The following is an 18,294-nucleotide window of genomic DNA, read 5'->3' on the forward strand; positions in this document are numbered from 1 at the left end:
AGTCGGGCATATGATAACGGCGTCTCCGTTACAGGAGAGTGATTTTGAATAGTTAGTCGGGCATACGATAACGGCGTCTCCGTTACAGGAGAGTGATTTTGAATAGTTAGTCGGGCATACGATAACGGCGTCTCCGTTACAGGAGAGTGATTTTGAATAGTTAGTCGGGCATACGATAACGGCGTCTCCGTTACAGGAGAGTGATTTTGAATAGTTAGTCGGGCATACGATAACGGCGTCTCCGTTACAGGAGAGTGATTTTGAATAGTTAGTCGGGCATACGATAACGGCGTCTCCGTTACAGGAGAGTGATTTTGAATAGTTAGTCGGGCATACGATAACGGCGTCTCCGTTACAGGAGAGTGATTTTGAATAGTTAGTCGGGCATACGATAACGGCGTCTCCGTTACAGGAGAGTGATTTTGAATAGTTAGTCGGGCATACGATAACGGCGTCTCCGTTACAGGAGAGTGATTTTGAATAGTTAGTCGGGCATACGATAACGGCGTCTCCGTTACAGGAGAGTGATTTTGAATAGTTAGTCGGGCATATGATAACGGCGTCTCCGTTACAGGAGAGTGATTTTGAATAGTTAGTCGGGCATACGATAACGGCGTCTCCGTTACAGGAGAGTGATTTTGAATAGTTAGTCGGGCATATGATAACGGCGTCTCCGTTACAGGAGAGTGATTTTGAATAGTTAGTCGGGCATATGATAACGGCGTCTCCGTTACAGGAGAGTGATTTTGAATAGTTAGTCGGGCATACGATAACGGCGTCTCCGTTACAGGAGAGTGATTTTGAATAGTTAGTCGGGCATACGATAACGGCGTCTCCGTTACAGGAGAGTGATTTTGAATAGTTAGTCGGGCATACGATAACGGCGTCTCCGTTACAGGAGAGTGATTTTGAATAGTTAGTCGGGCATACGATAACGGCGTCTCCGTTACAGGAGAGTGATTTTGAATAGTTAGTCGGGCATATGATAACGGCGTCTCCGTTACAGGAGAGTGATTTTGAATAGTTAGTCGGGCATACGATAACGGCGTCTCCGTTACAGGAGAGTGATTTTGAATAGTTAGTCGGGCATATGATAACGGCGTCTCCGTTACAGGAGAGTGATTTTGAATAGTTAGTCGGGCATATGATAACGGCGTCTCCGTTACAGGAGAGTGATTTTGAATAGTTAGTCGGGCATATGATAACGGCGTCTCCGTTACAGGAGAGTGATTTTGAATAGTTAGTCAGGCATACGATAACGACGTCTCCGTTACAGGAGAGTGATTTTGAATAGTTAGTCGGGCATATGATAACGGCGTCTCCGTTACAGGAGAGTGATTTTGAATAGTTAGTCGGGCATATGATAACGGCGTCTCCGTTACAGGAGAGTGATTTTGAATAGTTAGTCGGGCATACGATAACGACGTCTCCGTTACAGGAGAGTGATTTTGAATAGTTAGTCGGGCATATGATAACGGCGTCTCCGTTACAGGAGAGTGATTTTGAATAGTTAGTCAGGCATACGATAACGACGTCTCCGTTACAGGAGAGTGATTTTGAATAGTTAGTCGGGCATATGATAACGGCGTCTCCGTTACAGGAGAGTGATTTTGAATAGTTAGTCGGGCATACGATAACGGCGTCTCCGTTACAGGAGAGTGATTTTGAATAGTTAGTCGGGCATACGATAACGGCGTCTCCGTTACAGGAGAGTGATTTTGAATAGTTAGTCGGGCATACGATAACGGCGTTGAACAATGTGTACTTTCATTCTGGACAAAATGAAGTCCACTTTTCTTGAAAACTTCATAAGAAAATTCTTGTAAAATTGTGGCAAATATGATTTTGAATTTCCAAATCATTATCCATGCAGATATAATGTTTTAGGACAGAGTTGTCACAGGTTTCTTTTTAATCATTATTATCATTATTATAACGTGGTAGACTTGGAACAAAATTTTAGTTAGCATAATGGCGTATTACACAAAATCAGTGCGCCAAAAGTGCAATGGTGATGAGTTCCGGTAAAAACTATAAGACAACTTGAGGCAATTTGGTGTCCTATTGGCCGGAGTTTGACACACAAATACTGCCCGTCGGTTAGCCGAGAGTTAGCCGGTGAGTTTTACATTTTAGAAATTTAGCACTGGCATAAATTCCAGCCATTCCCAGGCCGGTACCTTGGCCGAGTGGGGGGAGGCTGGAAATTGACAGCTGCATATTAGCCATATCATTGATAACATGGACAAGTAGTGATATTCAACATTTAATACATCATGAGTTAATATTCAGAACTTTCTCATGTAGATTTAAAATACATTGGTATGCATAAGCCGGGGCAGGAGCTAATTTGTCCTTGTACTATAAAGAAACAACATTCTTCACAGGCTTATAACTCCCATCGCCATATTAACATGTACACACACACCCCCACACACCCCACACACATGGTAATGACAAAAAATGTTGTTAAAAAACAACTTTATTTTGTCCGAGGTAATTGCAGACCTCCAGTCCTCCCATACCCTAACACCTACATCTGGGCCACCACACTAATCCTAACCCTAACCTAACCCTAATCCCAACCCTAACCCTAACCCTAACATACCCTTAACATGCAAACCTTAATCCTAACACTCAATTCCTATCCTACCCTACCCTTAATCCTAACCCTAATCATATAGTCTAACCCTAAGGGTGTGTGCTCCTTTTGAATTGATATCAATTGCAAAATCATCCTTGCAACACATTTTGTATATATTTTCTTTGAAGTTTAAAATAAAAGTGTACTTAATTTTGTCCAAAATGAAAGTGCACGGTGTTGTTGGGAAATGGCAATTTGTCTATTAGCTTCTATTATCACAATTAAGCATTCGTGGCCTAACATGAACTTATATTATTTTTATTCTCAAATCAGATACCAATAATGGCGGAAAATGGTGACGTTAAGACTAAACCATCTCGAAAAAACATGAAATTTCTCCAACCTGCTCCTCCAGACGCACCACCAAACTTACAGAGGGCAGCTTCACGATATATCACAGTGGAACCCATACTAATGTTTATGGCAATTGGCACTGGAGTGATGATATCGGTGTTGCCACAATATTTACGCTACAGAGTCGCCATGGAACAAAATGTGACATTACCTGATTCAGGCGGAGGAAATAACGGCACGTGTGTTGCGCGAAATAGAAGTAATCCATATTACGTGCGTCTTCAGGAAGTCCAAGCGGAGGTCGCCTTTTGGCAAATGGTACGATCGTTATGTGGAACTCTCCCTGCTCTTTTCACCGCCCCACTTCTGGGTGCTTGGAGTGATATAGTAGGCCGTAAACTTGTTATGGGATTGAATGCATTTGGTTCCGTCGTTTATGGCATATGCTTTATTCTTACCTACTATCTTGTGCTCCCAATATGGACCATCCCTGTCGGTTATTGTATCACAGGTAAATACTCTCCGAAATTGATCGGTGTTTGTTTTGACAAACGCATGCATCGTTTGATTATTATTTTTTATTATTATTATTATTATTATTATTATTATTATTATTATTATTATTATTATTATTATTATTATTATTATTATGGTTCAATCAATCTTTATTTAAACATAGCAAGCAAAATACATCCTAGTTTGTTTAGGTCCTTTTTGAATGACCTGGGTGGTTATTGGAAATCCTTTTGATGGTATCAGGTGTAACCAAACCACGTGACCCGATTTCTATGCAGGTGAGACTGCAGGTGAAGCCATTCTCGGAAATGTCTGATATGAGATCGGTATATTTCTTAGATTTGCGTTCATGAGCCTTACTGATATTTTGTTCAAACGGAACTGTCAACTCAACCAAGTGGACATACTTCTTTTCAGTGTTGATTATAACAATATCGGGACAGAGTTTTGAGACATTCATGACATTGACAGGAAGAGTGCCACCGGTGGTGGTAAAACCGGGGGTAAAACCGGGCATGTCGGAAAAGATCTGGACAGTTGTTGGCATTTTTAAATGTTGTAGAAGATACATGTAGCTTTAGATTGAATCATGGCGCCACGTAAATCTGCCTTAATTGAGGGAAACAGTGCAAGAATTTTAATGTTCTTAAAAGAACATGCATGAGAGTTTCTTGATTACCACAGAATCTGCATTTGTTTGAGATCTTTTACCCCAGGTCTTCAGATTACAGAAGGTTGGCAGGAAGTCAATTGAGGCCCGGACTACAAAACTTAGGACCCCCTTGGAAGATCATAAATAATTGACCTCCAAGAGAGATCCGCGCTTTCCGTTTCCATTAGCTTCAGGAGATTGCCCTGTTGAACGAGCGGCTTGATGTAATTTCTCCAGAAAGCAGCACGGTCAATGGAAATAAGGTCTTTGATCATTTGTTTGAATTTTGGCCAACTCGTCTCGTTGTACCCTCTTTGGGCCCAAACACGATGCTTGTCAACGTGCTAAAAGGAAGATGCACAGGGCGATTATTACTTTATCTAGTTACAGACAAGACAATTTTAAACAATATCTCTGACAGTGGAGTATTGAATGATTGATCAAAATACATTTAGCTGATCAAATACCTTCATCTCCCATGTACTTTTGTTCTGGTTCTACTGGAACATTTCGCGAGCGAAAAATTTAAATTTCAGGCTTTTTTTTATTTTTTGCTTCAGGATTAATGTTGCTTAAGGGTTTTACCCCCCCCTTACGTGCCAAAAAACTTTTTAACCCCCCTGTTCATACACCAACAACTTTTTACCCCCCCGTATTCAGAAATCCAAATATGTTATGACTCCCCTACATATTTTCCAGTCCCCCGCAACAAAAGTATTTTTGAACACTACCTTAATACATGATATAAACACTTTTTAACTTATTGATATAATAATTTGAATTTCACAGGTATTCTCGGTGGTTCTGGTCTATCAATCGCCCAGGCCAATGCGTACCTCGCTGACGTCACGAATAATGAAAACCGTCTGCTGCGTATCGCAGTCTTTCAATCAACATTCATCGCAATGATGGGGTTGAGTAATATTGCTGTTGGCTATCTCATCAGAGACTATGGATTTGGGCCACCATTGGTGATGATGTGTATTGCGTATGCCCTGGCATTTTTGTACATTATTTTCCCTTCGTGTTTGATCGAAACTGTTGACACAAAAGAAAACCGCGCCAAAAAGCGAAATGACGAATCAGCGCTAAACATCATGGTTGGTATTAAAAATGATCTGATATGTTTATTCAAAACGAATACCAATCTTCGCAGATGGCGGTTATGTCTTCTCTACTTCATAGATTTTATGAGAGAGACACTGGAATCGTCATCTCCACTCGTCATTGTTTACGGATTAGGACCACCATTTTGTTGGTCATCTGTGGCCGTTTCACGTTATTGGATGATGAGCATTTTTGGCAGTGCTATAGGTATGTCGCAAAATGGTTAAATACAAAATGCTTATATGAGAAACGGTATAAATAATCCGAAAGAAGCAGATTGGATGACATAAAAGGGTATAAAGAAAATAAGTGAAGTAGTGTCGATCAACTCATAAGAAATGGTATCGGTTTTCTACTAGACAGCAAAATTGTGTAAAATGACGGAAGAGTTTGGCTAAAAGATCGGTGGAAAAAACATGCCATCCATCTGCGAATAATAGGGTCAAAGTTCATAGGGCAAATAGAAATGCGTAACAACTTGGGGGTACCAGCACTGCATGTATGCTTTATTATACTAAAGATTCAGATTTCTTTTAAAGTATATCACCTTACAAAACAAGGTACATGGCAGCTATACAGGGTGTATCAAAATGATTGGTACCGGCGACTTCTCATTTTTCCTGATTTTTTAAACTATTTTTTGTACCACTTTGGGGTTAATTATTTAAATACTTATAATTATAGTAGTTTTATCTTCTCCAAGAATTTTAGATCATAAAGATAGCACATTTTGTTCAGAAGTTACATGATTCTAGAGGAAAGTAGGTGTTTTTACACTTTTCATGTAACGCTGGATCAGTAGCGCACTATTTGCAAAGCTCTATTTTACTACAAAAACCTTGCGAGAATGATATGTTGAAAATCATGGAAATTATTAATTTTTTTCCTTGCCTATTTCTTCATTCATAATATAAATGTTCTAATCAATATTTAGTGGTTGAGAGTAATATCATTGACTTGAATAATTTATGTGGGGTGAAAGAAGTTTGTGTATCAACACCTTCCATGGCGGTAATTTAAATTGTAGTATATATAAGATGCATTGAGATTACCAAGTAGATGGTGTGGCATAATGGCTATAGACTGTAGAGTGTAGGTTAGGTTAGACCTGGTAAAAGTTATTGGAATGGCTCCACAGTATTCCACACTTCGGCGTACATTCATAGTAAAGAATTACTGATTGACACGAAGCTATGGAAAAGTGCAGAGAAGATTAGAAGACAGTTTCCAAGAGCAAGGAGTATCCCATGCAAACATGCTATAACTTGCAATGTTTTAAAATTTGATATAGGCAGATACAGAATGGATCCATCCCAGGTGTTATTCATTAAAGATAGGGCTTCACCTCACACTGCCAGAGTCGTAAGGCAGGGATCTCATGAACTACAGTATCTTTCTAAAAGCATGTGTAAAGCAATTTTATGAGCTTATGTAGACTGAGGTGAGATATTGAAGAGCATGTATGCAATGAATAGTTCAAGCAGTGAACCTATTCATAAAAGTAAAACCATGATTACGTCGATCTTCGTTTAAATGACAATAGCTTCCAGATGCATCAACCTATCATCTTCGGATTATTAGATCAATAACTTAACATATGCCCCTTTCTATTTATAGTACAAACATTATATTAATAAGCACATTTATATTTTTGATATATTTCTGAAAATGTCACATAGCCCGGTACCAATCATTTTGTACACCCTGTATTCAAAACGAGTGACTGTAATTGAAATTTACCAACTAACACCCACCATCATCTTAACCCAAGTAGTTCAAATCAAATCGATGAGGTATCAGCTTATTGCATTTCAGTTTTTTCCCATAATTTTTTACGTTGATATATATTCCTTATGTTCCTTTGTTTATTTCAGCTGTTACAGTGGTCACGAAGGGTCTATCTCTATGTCTTCCCGACATTTGGAATCTTCAGAGCAGTATGGTGTTTAATATTCTCTATGGGTATTTGCATGCCTTTGCAAATTCAACAATCGGATTGTACATTGGTAAGGCTACATAAAATTAATGTTTTGTACATATGTGTACGGATTCGCCGTCATGTTATTAGTTTTCACTGCTACGCAGATGACATCCAATTGTATTCTGCTTTTGATCATAAAATTCCCTGGGAGTGTGAACGGACAATGGATCGTATTACCAATGCATATCTGATCTTAATATGTGAACGTTGCAAAACAAACTGCAATTGAACCAAGAAAAAACAGAGTTTTTTGTTGTTGCTGGCCCAAGACTTTTAAATGTGATGTCTGACATCCCACTGAAGATTGGTGGTAAAGCAATTGAGCCTTCAATCTCTGTGTAACTTTTGATAGTTCAATGAACATGTCCATCCATATTAGTACCCTGTGTAAAACTATCAATTTACACATTCGCAATCTGTGGCGCATACGTCGTTTTATTTCTCAGGAAGCCTGCCATCATGACGTTAGAGCACTTGTCCTGTCCCGCATAGACTAGGCTAATTCTCTTTTGTTTGGTGCTCGTGAAGCCGACCTCAAACGGCTACAACGTGTCCAGAATAAGGCGGTCAGGCTAGTTTTTACTTGTGGACGGAAAAGGTGCGCTGGGGATCTCCTGAACTCCTTGCATTGGCTTGCACTGGTTGCCAGAGTCAAGATTCATCAACTCAAATTTCTCGGCCATATACTGCGTCTTGAAGATGACGAGCCTGTGAAAGAATATGCCCTTTATATTCCACCACATGGGAAGAGGAAACCGGAACGGCCGCGGACACTGTACTTACAGTATGTACAGCACCTCCTGAGAGATACTGAAGGGATGCTGCAGCCAAACAAAATTGTTTCGCTTGCCCAAGATCGCAACAGTTGGAGAAAGCTTGTAGTCGCCTGCTCCGCAGCCGACTGATGATGATGACGTATAACAGAACTTTTCGTATGGGGACGACAAGTGTGAAATTTAACATGGGTCAATCTCTGAAGGGAAGAGTTCAAAGTTCGAATTGAATACGTCCCCACACAAGTCCACACCTTTGCCAAATTGCAATTCGCAATCTGTGGCGCATACGTCGTTAGAGCACTTGTCCTGTCCCGCATAGACTATGCTAATTCTCTTTTATTTGGCGCTCGTGAAGCCGACCTCAAACGGCTACAACGTGTCCATTGTTGAATGTCTATAAGTGTTTGATGAATGTCGTGCCACCATATCTATGTGACCTGCTTACCTTGCTCAGCGACACGGTAACGCACAAAAATAGGCCCAGACTCCGCTCCTCTTCAGATACAACAAGGCTCTTTGTTCCACGATCAAATAAGAGAGCTGGTGATTATTCGTTTCTTGTTACTTCTCCACGGCTCTGGAATGAGTTGCATATCTAGTTGAGGGAGGCGGTGTCTGTGCCTGCTTTCAAGCGTTTGCTTAAAAGCATTTGTATTAATGTTGGATGTATTTGTTTCTTGCTTCATTTTTGTAAGGCGCTGTGCTCATTGTTTAGAGCGCCATATAAGTGTTGATTAATAATAATGTACACATACGTATAACATAACTTTTCGTATGGGGACGACAAGTGTGAAATATAACATGGGTCAATCTCTGAAGGGAAGAGTTCAAAGTTCGAATTGAATACGTCCCCACACAAGTCCACACCTTTGCCAAATTGCAATTCGCAATCTGTGGCGCATACGTCGTTAGAGCACTTGTCCTGTCCCGCATAGACTATGCTAATTCTCTTTTGTTTGGTGCTCGTGAAGCCGACCTCAAACGGCTACAACGTGTCCAGAATAAGGCGGCAGGCTAGTTTTTGCATGTGGACGGGACAGGTGCGCTGGGGATCTCCTGAACTCCTTGCATTGGCTTCAAGTGAAGGACAAAATATTGTTGTATGTCTATAAGTGTTTGATGAATGTCGTGCCACCATATCTATGTGACCTGCTTACCTTGCTCAGCGACACGGTAACGCACAAAAATAGGCACAGACTCCGCTCCTCTTCGGATACAACAAGGCTCTTGGTTCCACGATCAAATAAGAGAGCTGGTGATCATTCGTTTCTTGTTACTTCTCCACGGTTCTGGAATGAGTTGCCTATCCAGTTGAGGGAGGCGGTGTCTGTGCCTGCTTTCAAGCGTTTGCTTAAAACACATTTTTATTAATGTTGGTTGTATTTGTTTCTTGCTTCATTTTTGCCTGTATTTTTTGTAAGGCGCTGTGCTCATTGTTTAGAGCACCATATAAGTGTTGATTAATAATAATGTACATATACGTATAACATAACTTTTCGTATGGGGACAAGTGTGAAATTTAACATGGGTCCAATCTCTGAAGGGAAGAGTTCAAAGTTCGAATTGAATACGTCCCCACACAAGTCCACACCTTTGCCAAATTAAGCATGACAAAACGTTGCTCATACATAGGTCTATCATAATGTATAAAACTCAAATCTATCCGCTACGTGCTTCTATTGAGCATGTGATATCCAGCATGTATGAAAGAACAACCCAAGTCCAGGTCCTTAATGAAGGAAAGTGTGTGGTTAATACTACATGGCAGTGTGCTTATCAACATACATACCTGTGTGCTTTATTTTGTTTGATCTTACCAGTGGTACTCCCATTCCAGCACTGCTGTCTTTGTATGTGATTAAAAACCACCCAAGTCCGGCATATAAAATGACCTCCTACGTAGTCTCTGAAATGCTAATCGTCATACCTAATACAGTTTACCCACTCATTTGCATGTAAAACTTGCCTATTGACCAAGTAAATCTAACTAAAGGAATTCAAATGAAACACAGTTTTCTCAAAACCACTTTCAATGACTTGGGTGGGTTATTTAAGAGTTTTGAATATGAAATTAGAAGAGAAATACAAATTTACATCAAATGATTATATATTCTTCAAATTTGTAGCTGGACTCGTTGGGTGTTTTCGCAACATCAGTCAGCCTCTGATTCCCGCCATGCTGGCCAAGATGGTCTCAGATGACGAACACGGTAAGACTTAATCACAAGTTATATGTTATCAGCCTATAATTCCCGCCATGCTGGCCAAGATGGTCTCAGATGACGAACACGGTAAGACTTAATCACAAGTTATATGTTATCAGCCTCTCATTCCCGCCATGTTGGCCAAGATGGTCTCAGATGACGAACACGGCAAGACTGTATCACAAGTCATATGTTATCAGCCTCTCATTCCCGCCATGTTGGCCAAGATGGTCTCAGATGACGAACAAGGTAAGACTTAATCACAAGTTATATGTTATCAGCCTATCATTCCCGCCATGCTGGACAAGATGGTCTCAGATGACGAACACGGTAAGACTTAATCACAAGTTATATGTTATCAGCCTCTCATTCCCGCCATGTTGGCCAAGATGGTCTCAGATGACGAAGACGGTAAGACTGTATCACAAGTCATATGTTATCAGCCTCTCATTCCCGCCATGTTGGCCAAGATGGTCTCAAATGACGAACACGGTAAGACTTAATCACAAGTTACATGTTATCAGCCTATCATTCCCGCCATGCTGGACAAGATGGTCTCAGATGACGAACACGGTAAGACTATATCAAAAACTGAGACTAGTATACCTAATACTAGTCTCAGATCAAAAGTTATATTTTATCAGCATCTCATTCCCACAATGCTGGTCAAGATGGTCTCAGATGACGAACACGGTGAGACTTTATCACAAGTTATATGCAAGCAGCCTATCATTCCCGTAATGCTGGCCAAAATGGTCTCTGAGGACGCACACGGTAAGACTTTATCATAAGTTATATGTTATCAGCCTCTCATTCCCATTGCATAAAGGTTGTATTCATATGTACCTCAAGCTAGTGTGACATGTTTATCATTTTCCTAGTGCCAGTCAAACAGCTTTTAAACCAATCATTAATCCTATTGTTGAACAGGATAATAAGCTTCTACTTATGCAAAAAAACTCTACGTAGCTCTAGTCGTTGTTTGCTTTGGCTAAAGCCTGTTCAAGTGGTGGGTTAACATATAATTAACAATGAGAGGACATTCCTGAACCTCGTTGACTTGGTGATGATTTGAAGTGACCGCCAATTATGAGTGGTTCAAGTGGTGGGTTAACATATAATTAACAATGAGAGGACATTCCTAAACCTCGTTGACTTGGTGATGATTTGAAGTGACCGCCAATTATGAGCATTTGATATTTAATACCAGCAATGTGGAAAAAGAGAAACAACATAGTACCGGAATAATGTGCCTCTTTCCTGAAGGAGCAAAGTTCAACAAACTATAACTCCGCTTCTTATAATATATACTTTCTAAACACGGAAGAAAACAAAATTGACCAGGGGCCGACTTTACGAGCGTTTCGTCGTGGACGGTCACATATAAAAATCTATACACCCTTTTCATAGCCACCGAATTATTTGACGCCACGATTGCATCTCTGAGCTACCAGTCAATATTTCACTGAAGGCTCATAATTCCTTAGGTGAATCAGATAAGGGGCTGTGTAATAATTATGTGTAACCCCGGGGTACCCCGCTTGCCCCCCTGGCCGTGCCAAAAACTTTTTCCCCTTTTGACGTGCCAAAAACCTTTGCCCCCCCTTTTGATGTGCCAAAAATTCTTTGCCCCCCCCCCCTTTACACACTAAGATTTTGGGGAACCCGAATTTAAAACCTCAAATTGTCTTGTCATTATAATGTGAGCGCAACATGTTCCTAATGTTTTCCTACACCTTTTTAGGGCGAAATATAGAAACGGTGCCCAAGATATCTGTGCCAAAAATCGCTTGTCCCCTCTTTCGACCTGCCAAAATCGCTCCCCCCCCCCCCCTTTCGACCTGCCAAAAATGCTTGTCCTCCCCTTTTGGCCTGCCAAAAATCTTTGCCCCTATAATTCACCAGACCGGGGGTACACATAATTATTACACCACCCATAACGTGGTGAATAAGTGTGTTTATTCTGACGTTTCATTCTGAAGCCAAAGTGTCTATTTCCGATACAGCAATTTGCAAAGACCTGATTTAAATCATGTACGTGTACTGAATTACGCGTTTTGTGTTTTCTTTTTCAGGAGTGGTTTATGCGTTTGAAGCAAGTATACAAAACCTCGGATCTCTCATATCGCCAGTGTTTCTGAATTTACTTTACAGAGAAACGGTTCAAATTCAACCCAACTTGGTCTTCATAGTGTTGGGAACAATGGGATTTATACCATTAATACTCACCGTGTAAGTTGTAGAGAATTGATATACATGTACTGTCCTAATATATACAGGGTGGCCCAAAACAATAGACACACAGAATGTGAATTAATATTAAAAGGGCATTTCGTGATCCACAGCCTCATCCCCCCACTTTTCTCAAAAAAAGTTGAGATTTTTATATCACTGGAAACCTCTGGCTACATAATGTTCATGTACAAAATATTTCTTGCAGATTAATTCGTTTAGCAAAGATATCGTTAAATTTGAATTTCGTTCTGGTGCACCAGAACGAAATTACAACGCATGGTCTATGGAGCAGTGTAATACACATAATCATGCATAACTCGCAAACGCAAAATCGGAATCAATTGAAATTTTGGGAATAAGCTTTTTTCGTGGATATCTACTGAAAAATGTCATAAAAAGAGGACGCTAGGATCACGAAACACTCCTTTAAGGTGGGTTAAATTAAAATATATGACCTAATAATCAAATTAAAACACCCAAAGTGGATGAATATTCGACGCGCTTTACGTTAAGTTTTATGTCGGAAAAAAATCAGTTGATATTCGATTTCCGTCGTGTAAATCTAAGTTCCTACAATACTGATGATGATGATAATAATAATAATAATAATAATAATAATAATAATAATAATAATAATAATAATAATAATAATAATAATAATAATAATAATAGTAAAACTCAATTAGCTCTTTTTGAAAAGAGGAAATGGTCTCGTAACTGACAACGTTAAGTGTGAAAATATAATGTTCCCATTATTATCCTTTTATAGTGTTCTACAAATCGTAAACAGATATAGTAAATGGATGGAACAACAGGAAAGAGAATCTTCTGAAAAGAAAGGAATTGAGAATGAAGGAATGGTCGCTATGGTTGACATGGGTACAATGACGGAGTGAGGACAACTGGTTTTGTGGGGCGTTTGACACCTATATTTAAATTAAGTTGAATTGAATAAGTAGACTAGTTTAAAACGAAACTTTGCAAGATGTGACATTCAAAATGAAGCTATAAAGGTACGGTTAAAGTAAATTCGTGCAACAAGATCCTGTGGACCATCATCATAGACCCTATGCAATAACCGGAACGGTATCACAATTGAAAAGGCAGCCATGACAGTTCTAAGTGTCAGAGGGGCCGGTCTCTAGTTCGATTTCACAACCATTCATACTTATCACCTTAATTTCAACTTTTATGGTATTATCATATGAATTACCCTCTTGGTGGACTTAAACAAAGTTCGATAGGGTCTATTACTATACATCATAAATATTTATTAGGTAATCCAGATATCTTATTGGTTAATAATACCAGCGTCGGTGTACGGTATTTTGAAAGGAGATTAGTATAATATAGGCCTATGTAAATTGATTGAATAGAAACCCTCCAATAAAGTCAGGTAAGCAAAATATTAAGTTGATATAGCTTGCCGGCCGGCAGGCTGAATGGTACCGGTGTGTGTTTTGATTTCGGATTTATGTATATATAATATAGTTACTTCACTGAACAGTATATTGGACGACAATTTCAGATTTAACAATTTATATAACTTTATAATTTATGTATATATAATATAGTATACTGATAACAAGTGATAAGCTATACATAGATCTTACTTTGAACCTGGTTGTATTAATTTTATAATATTAAAAACGTACACTGACGATAGAAGATTATTACTACGGATTTCATTGAGTCGTGGGCGTGAATACACAAAAGGAATACACCAAACTAAGGATCAAGGTTAGTGAAAAGTAACGCAGCCGCTACAAATACGTATAGTTTCAGAATCATTAATTGTATTCATAATGCCAAGTGTTGAGAGCCAGAAAGAGCCTCACAATCACCTGCTCCAACTAATGAGCATTAAGTCGATATTTCAGCATAGAATGTACGCGCATTTTGACACTCCATTTGTCCAATTTAGTTCAATATAAACAACACATCGGTATTTCTAAAGAAAATAAACCTGAATTTAAACGTTTCACTTACAACGATCAATGATTATTTAAACACAAGCATTGTGGGATGCAAAATTTTCGTTATATTCGTCCACTTTCAACCAATTTACTGCAACTTTTAAAATCAGGTTTTTGAAATTAGACGAATGGGACTTGCCTTTCTGTGTTATAATATTACGAATAGTTCTGAAGCTATATCGGACGTTTTTGTAAAGGCTGCGTTACTTTTTGTGCAGTCTTTATTTCGGGATTATAATGTGTTTCTTATCTATTCAAGCTGTAACCCATTCTTTTACCAGTCAGGTCTTTGTACAATGAAAAGATGGGTAACTCATTGTGCACTGTATAAGGCCTCGTATCCATAGGATGTTCCCTTGTGGCTTGTGCCCTTGTTCCGTGTTTACTGTTTCCCATGTGACCTGCCACACAGACAACGAACCGTAGCGGCCACTAAGCAAAACAAAGGTTCGTTGTCTGTGTGGCAGGTCACATGGGAAAAAGTAAACACGGAACAAGGGCACAAGCCACAAGGGAACAGCCTATGGATACGAGGCCTTATGAACATGGATTGGTTCCAGCTAACCCTCGTTTCATCTTTTCTGATTCGGGAGCTCTATTGTTCAGAAACGAAAACGCAAGGGATTGTGTGAATTGATCTGTTCCTTGAATTCATTGTTAAGTTTGAAGTACCAATCAGCTTATTTCAATAGAGGTAGATACCTGTTGTTAATAAACAAGGATGGATAAGACGAGATTATGGGACACCCACTGTGTGTGGAAGACCGGTGTTTTTAGTGGTCTAGCGCCCTTTCGCTTTAATGTCCTCTAATACCGATAGGCCTTCGATGTTGGTAAACTTTGGGCTTTCTGAATTCATAATGTTTATTGCTAATTTTACCCTGCTACGCAATTGGAAAACTTTAGCAGTTTGCCTATCATCAACATGGACAAATTTAAATAAACTCATCATCTCATCACTCCCTCCCTCCCTCCCTCTCCACCCCTCTCCTCTCCTCTCCTCTCCTCCCCTCCTCCCCTCTCCTCTCCTCTCCTCTCCTCTCCTCTCCTCTCCTCCCCTCCACCAGATCATCTCCGCGTCTCACCATCCCCACTCTCTCAAATAATATACATTTAAAATTGATTTGAGTCTGGCAATTTTGCCTGAAGCAATTATCAGATTACCAATTCCAATGAAAGAAATCTTATTAGTTTCACTTCAACGCACTTCTCTGGTGTTGCATATTACCAAGTTTTAAGGTGTATTTGGGACGAAAATAATGCCCCATTCAATCGCTACATAATCATAATATGACCGATTTTTGCGCGATTGCACGAACAAGTATACGTAATTCTTGGCAACACTGATTACTATTGATTAATTTATATTAATCATGTTAATGTATATTTCGACGCTGGGCTATTTTCACGAGATACTCCCGCTTAGGCTGGAGTACCTATACACCCAACGCAAGTCAATTGAAGCCGTACAATTTATCGCGAATTTACGACCGTAAAATTTAGACACTTCTTTTGTCTAGATCAGCATCAACCCTCTCATCTCACGTTTTTCATGTCAGAAATTAACATAACTCCCGAAACCAAAACAGAAGTTATCTTCGTTCAACTTTTCTGTAGTCAACAAAATACTAGAATAAAAGGATTGTTCACACGTACCATGCTAATACCTCAAAATAACAATGAGATCCGAAACCGAAACCGGAAACCGAAACCGAAACAGAAAAGATGAAAGGACAGTTTAATAGTATTTATTATTCATTTTTGTTTTATCTGAGAAATAAACGGTTCCAAAAAAATAAGTCCCCCCTAAGAATTGTTGGTATAATCCAAAAACGGCTTGACCAATTCTCTTGTTTTAAAGTTAGGAACATAGGCTGATTGGTTATGCATCTGGTTATGCATCTTCATTGAGAAATACAGCCATTTATAAAATTTTCGGCCAAAAAAAGCTGCACTTTTCTACATAGGCTTTTTATGCATGACTATTGGTTTCAGACCTCTTTCACTTGGAGAAAATTAATCAAAAAGGAATGTTTCTATATATATTTGTTTTTGTTTTTTATTTAAATAACTTTAGTTAAGATGTTCATGAATTAATTTTTACACATTTCAAACATGTTTTATGGTTCAGTGAGTAATCATATACCCATTAATGAAATTTTATTCATCAACAAAAGTTGCACTTTTCTAAATTGGCAACTTTAATGTGTAAATTTAACAAGTGTTTCATTCTAATTAATTTTATTAGGAAGGAACAATTATTGTAACCTCAATGACAAATCTTGTGTCCATTGATTAATTTAACCAATGGAGCAACAGATTCCTGGTTAGATCTTTTATGCGGGATCCCTATACACTTGTTTCATTGGTCATTCATTGAATGGTTCAAAAACTTTTATATGTGTGGCCGTTATCAAGACTCAACTTGTTACAAGTGGACAAGTGTGGGACAACACCACCAGTAAAGGACTTTGCAGCAAATCATGCAGCATGCGGGGAACCAGCTTGACCAGCAGAGAAGAACGATGCTTTGAAGCCATGGCACATGAAGGAAGGCCTATTCATTATTGAAAGACATTAATAAGCTGCGGCATTCATTTTAATTTATTCACTGAACTATAAAAACTGTTTTTGAATGTGTGACACCTAAATCAGGAAAAGCTTAAATTTAATTAAATTCAATAATGCTTCTTTTGGATTAAATAACTCACTTAAAGGGAAAAAATTGTCGAACACAAATTGAAGCATCAAAAGCCTATGCAGAAAAATGCTACTTTTTTTTGGTCGAAAATTTCATAAATGGCTGCATTTTGTAATGAAGATGATAAAAAGTAGCAACAAAAAGCCGCTCACTTGATGCATAACTAATCAGTCTATGATCCAAACTTTAAAACAAGAGAATTGATCAAGCCGTTTTTGGATTATACTAAAATGTCTTGTCTGTCCTATGTAATTATCCCGGATACATGCCAGTGCAGGGTTTTGAATCAATCACACACTTGCATTTTGTTGTTATTAAGAAAGGTTTACCATATTTTTGTTTTTATACGTTTCTTTAAAAAAACATTGTTTTGTTTAAAGCTTAATTCAATATAAATTATTATATAAATTAAGGAGGTTTAAATTTGACTTTAAATCATTTCATACAGTCCGATAAATTATATTCGAGTTAATCTGTAAAGCTCACTGGTGAAAGTCAACTAATTTGCAATGCCTCAAATAAGAGAATTATATTAACATGTATCGATTCTTTTTATTCTCAAATCAGAGCAACCATGGTGTCAAGTACAACTGTTGAAGGAGGCAAACCCAAGTCGTCACGAAAAAGTTTGACATTTCTCCAACCTGCTCCTCCAGACGCACCGCCAAACCTACGGAGGGCAGCTTCACGATACATCACAGTGGAACCCATACTTATGTTTAGTGCGATTGGGGTTGCAGTTCTAATATCGGTGTTGCCACAGTATTTACGCATCACTGTAGCTATGAACAAAAATGTGACTCTACCTGATTCGGACGATGGGATTAACGGCACGTGTGTGGCGCGAAATACAAGTAATCCTTATTACGTGCGTCTTCAGGAAGTGCAAGCAGATGTGGCTTACTGGCAGATGATACATGATTTGTGTGGCTATCTTCCCGCTCTATTTACCTCTCCAATTCTTGGTGCTTGGAGTGATGTCGTAGGGCGGAAAATAGTTTTAGGATTAAATATAGTTGGCATTACTTCTTATATGACAGGATTTCTGCTAACATATCACTTCATGTTGCCGATTTGGGTTATCCCGCTGTCTAACTGTTTTATTGGTAAATATGAAAGCCTATCAAGTATTAACACATTTTGCACTAGGCATATTAAAACCAAATAATAAACATTTGATGAGGAAGACGCCCTCAATGTTTCTCAAA

General features: G+C 38.9%; 1 protein-coding gene across 1 annotated transcript; it reads left to right on the forward strand.

Annotated features, from left to right (window-relative positions):
* Positions 1 to 2,926: 2,926 nt before the first annotated feature.
* On the forward strand, positions 2,927 to 10,191 carry LOC140140648 (proton-coupled folate transporter-like). Its single transcript, XM_072162404.1, has 4 exons — positions 2,927 to 3,449; positions 4,896 to 5,420; positions 7,088 to 7,219; positions 10,097 to 10,191. The coding sequence occupies exons 1-4, from the start codon at positions 2,927 to 2,929 to the stop codon at positions 10,189 to 10,191; spliced, it is 1,275 nt and encodes a 424-aa protein (XP_072018505.1).
* Positions 10,192 to 18,294: the final 8,103 nt, after the last annotated feature.

The sequence above is a fragment of the Amphiura filiformis genome, chromosome 19 (genome assembly GCF_039555335.1).
Source record: "Amphiura filiformis chromosome 19, Afil_fr2py, whole genome shotgun sequence".
Taxonomy (NCBI): domain Eukaryota; kingdom Metazoa; phylum Echinodermata; class Ophiuroidea; order Amphilepidida; family Amphiuridae; genus Amphiura; species Amphiura filiformis.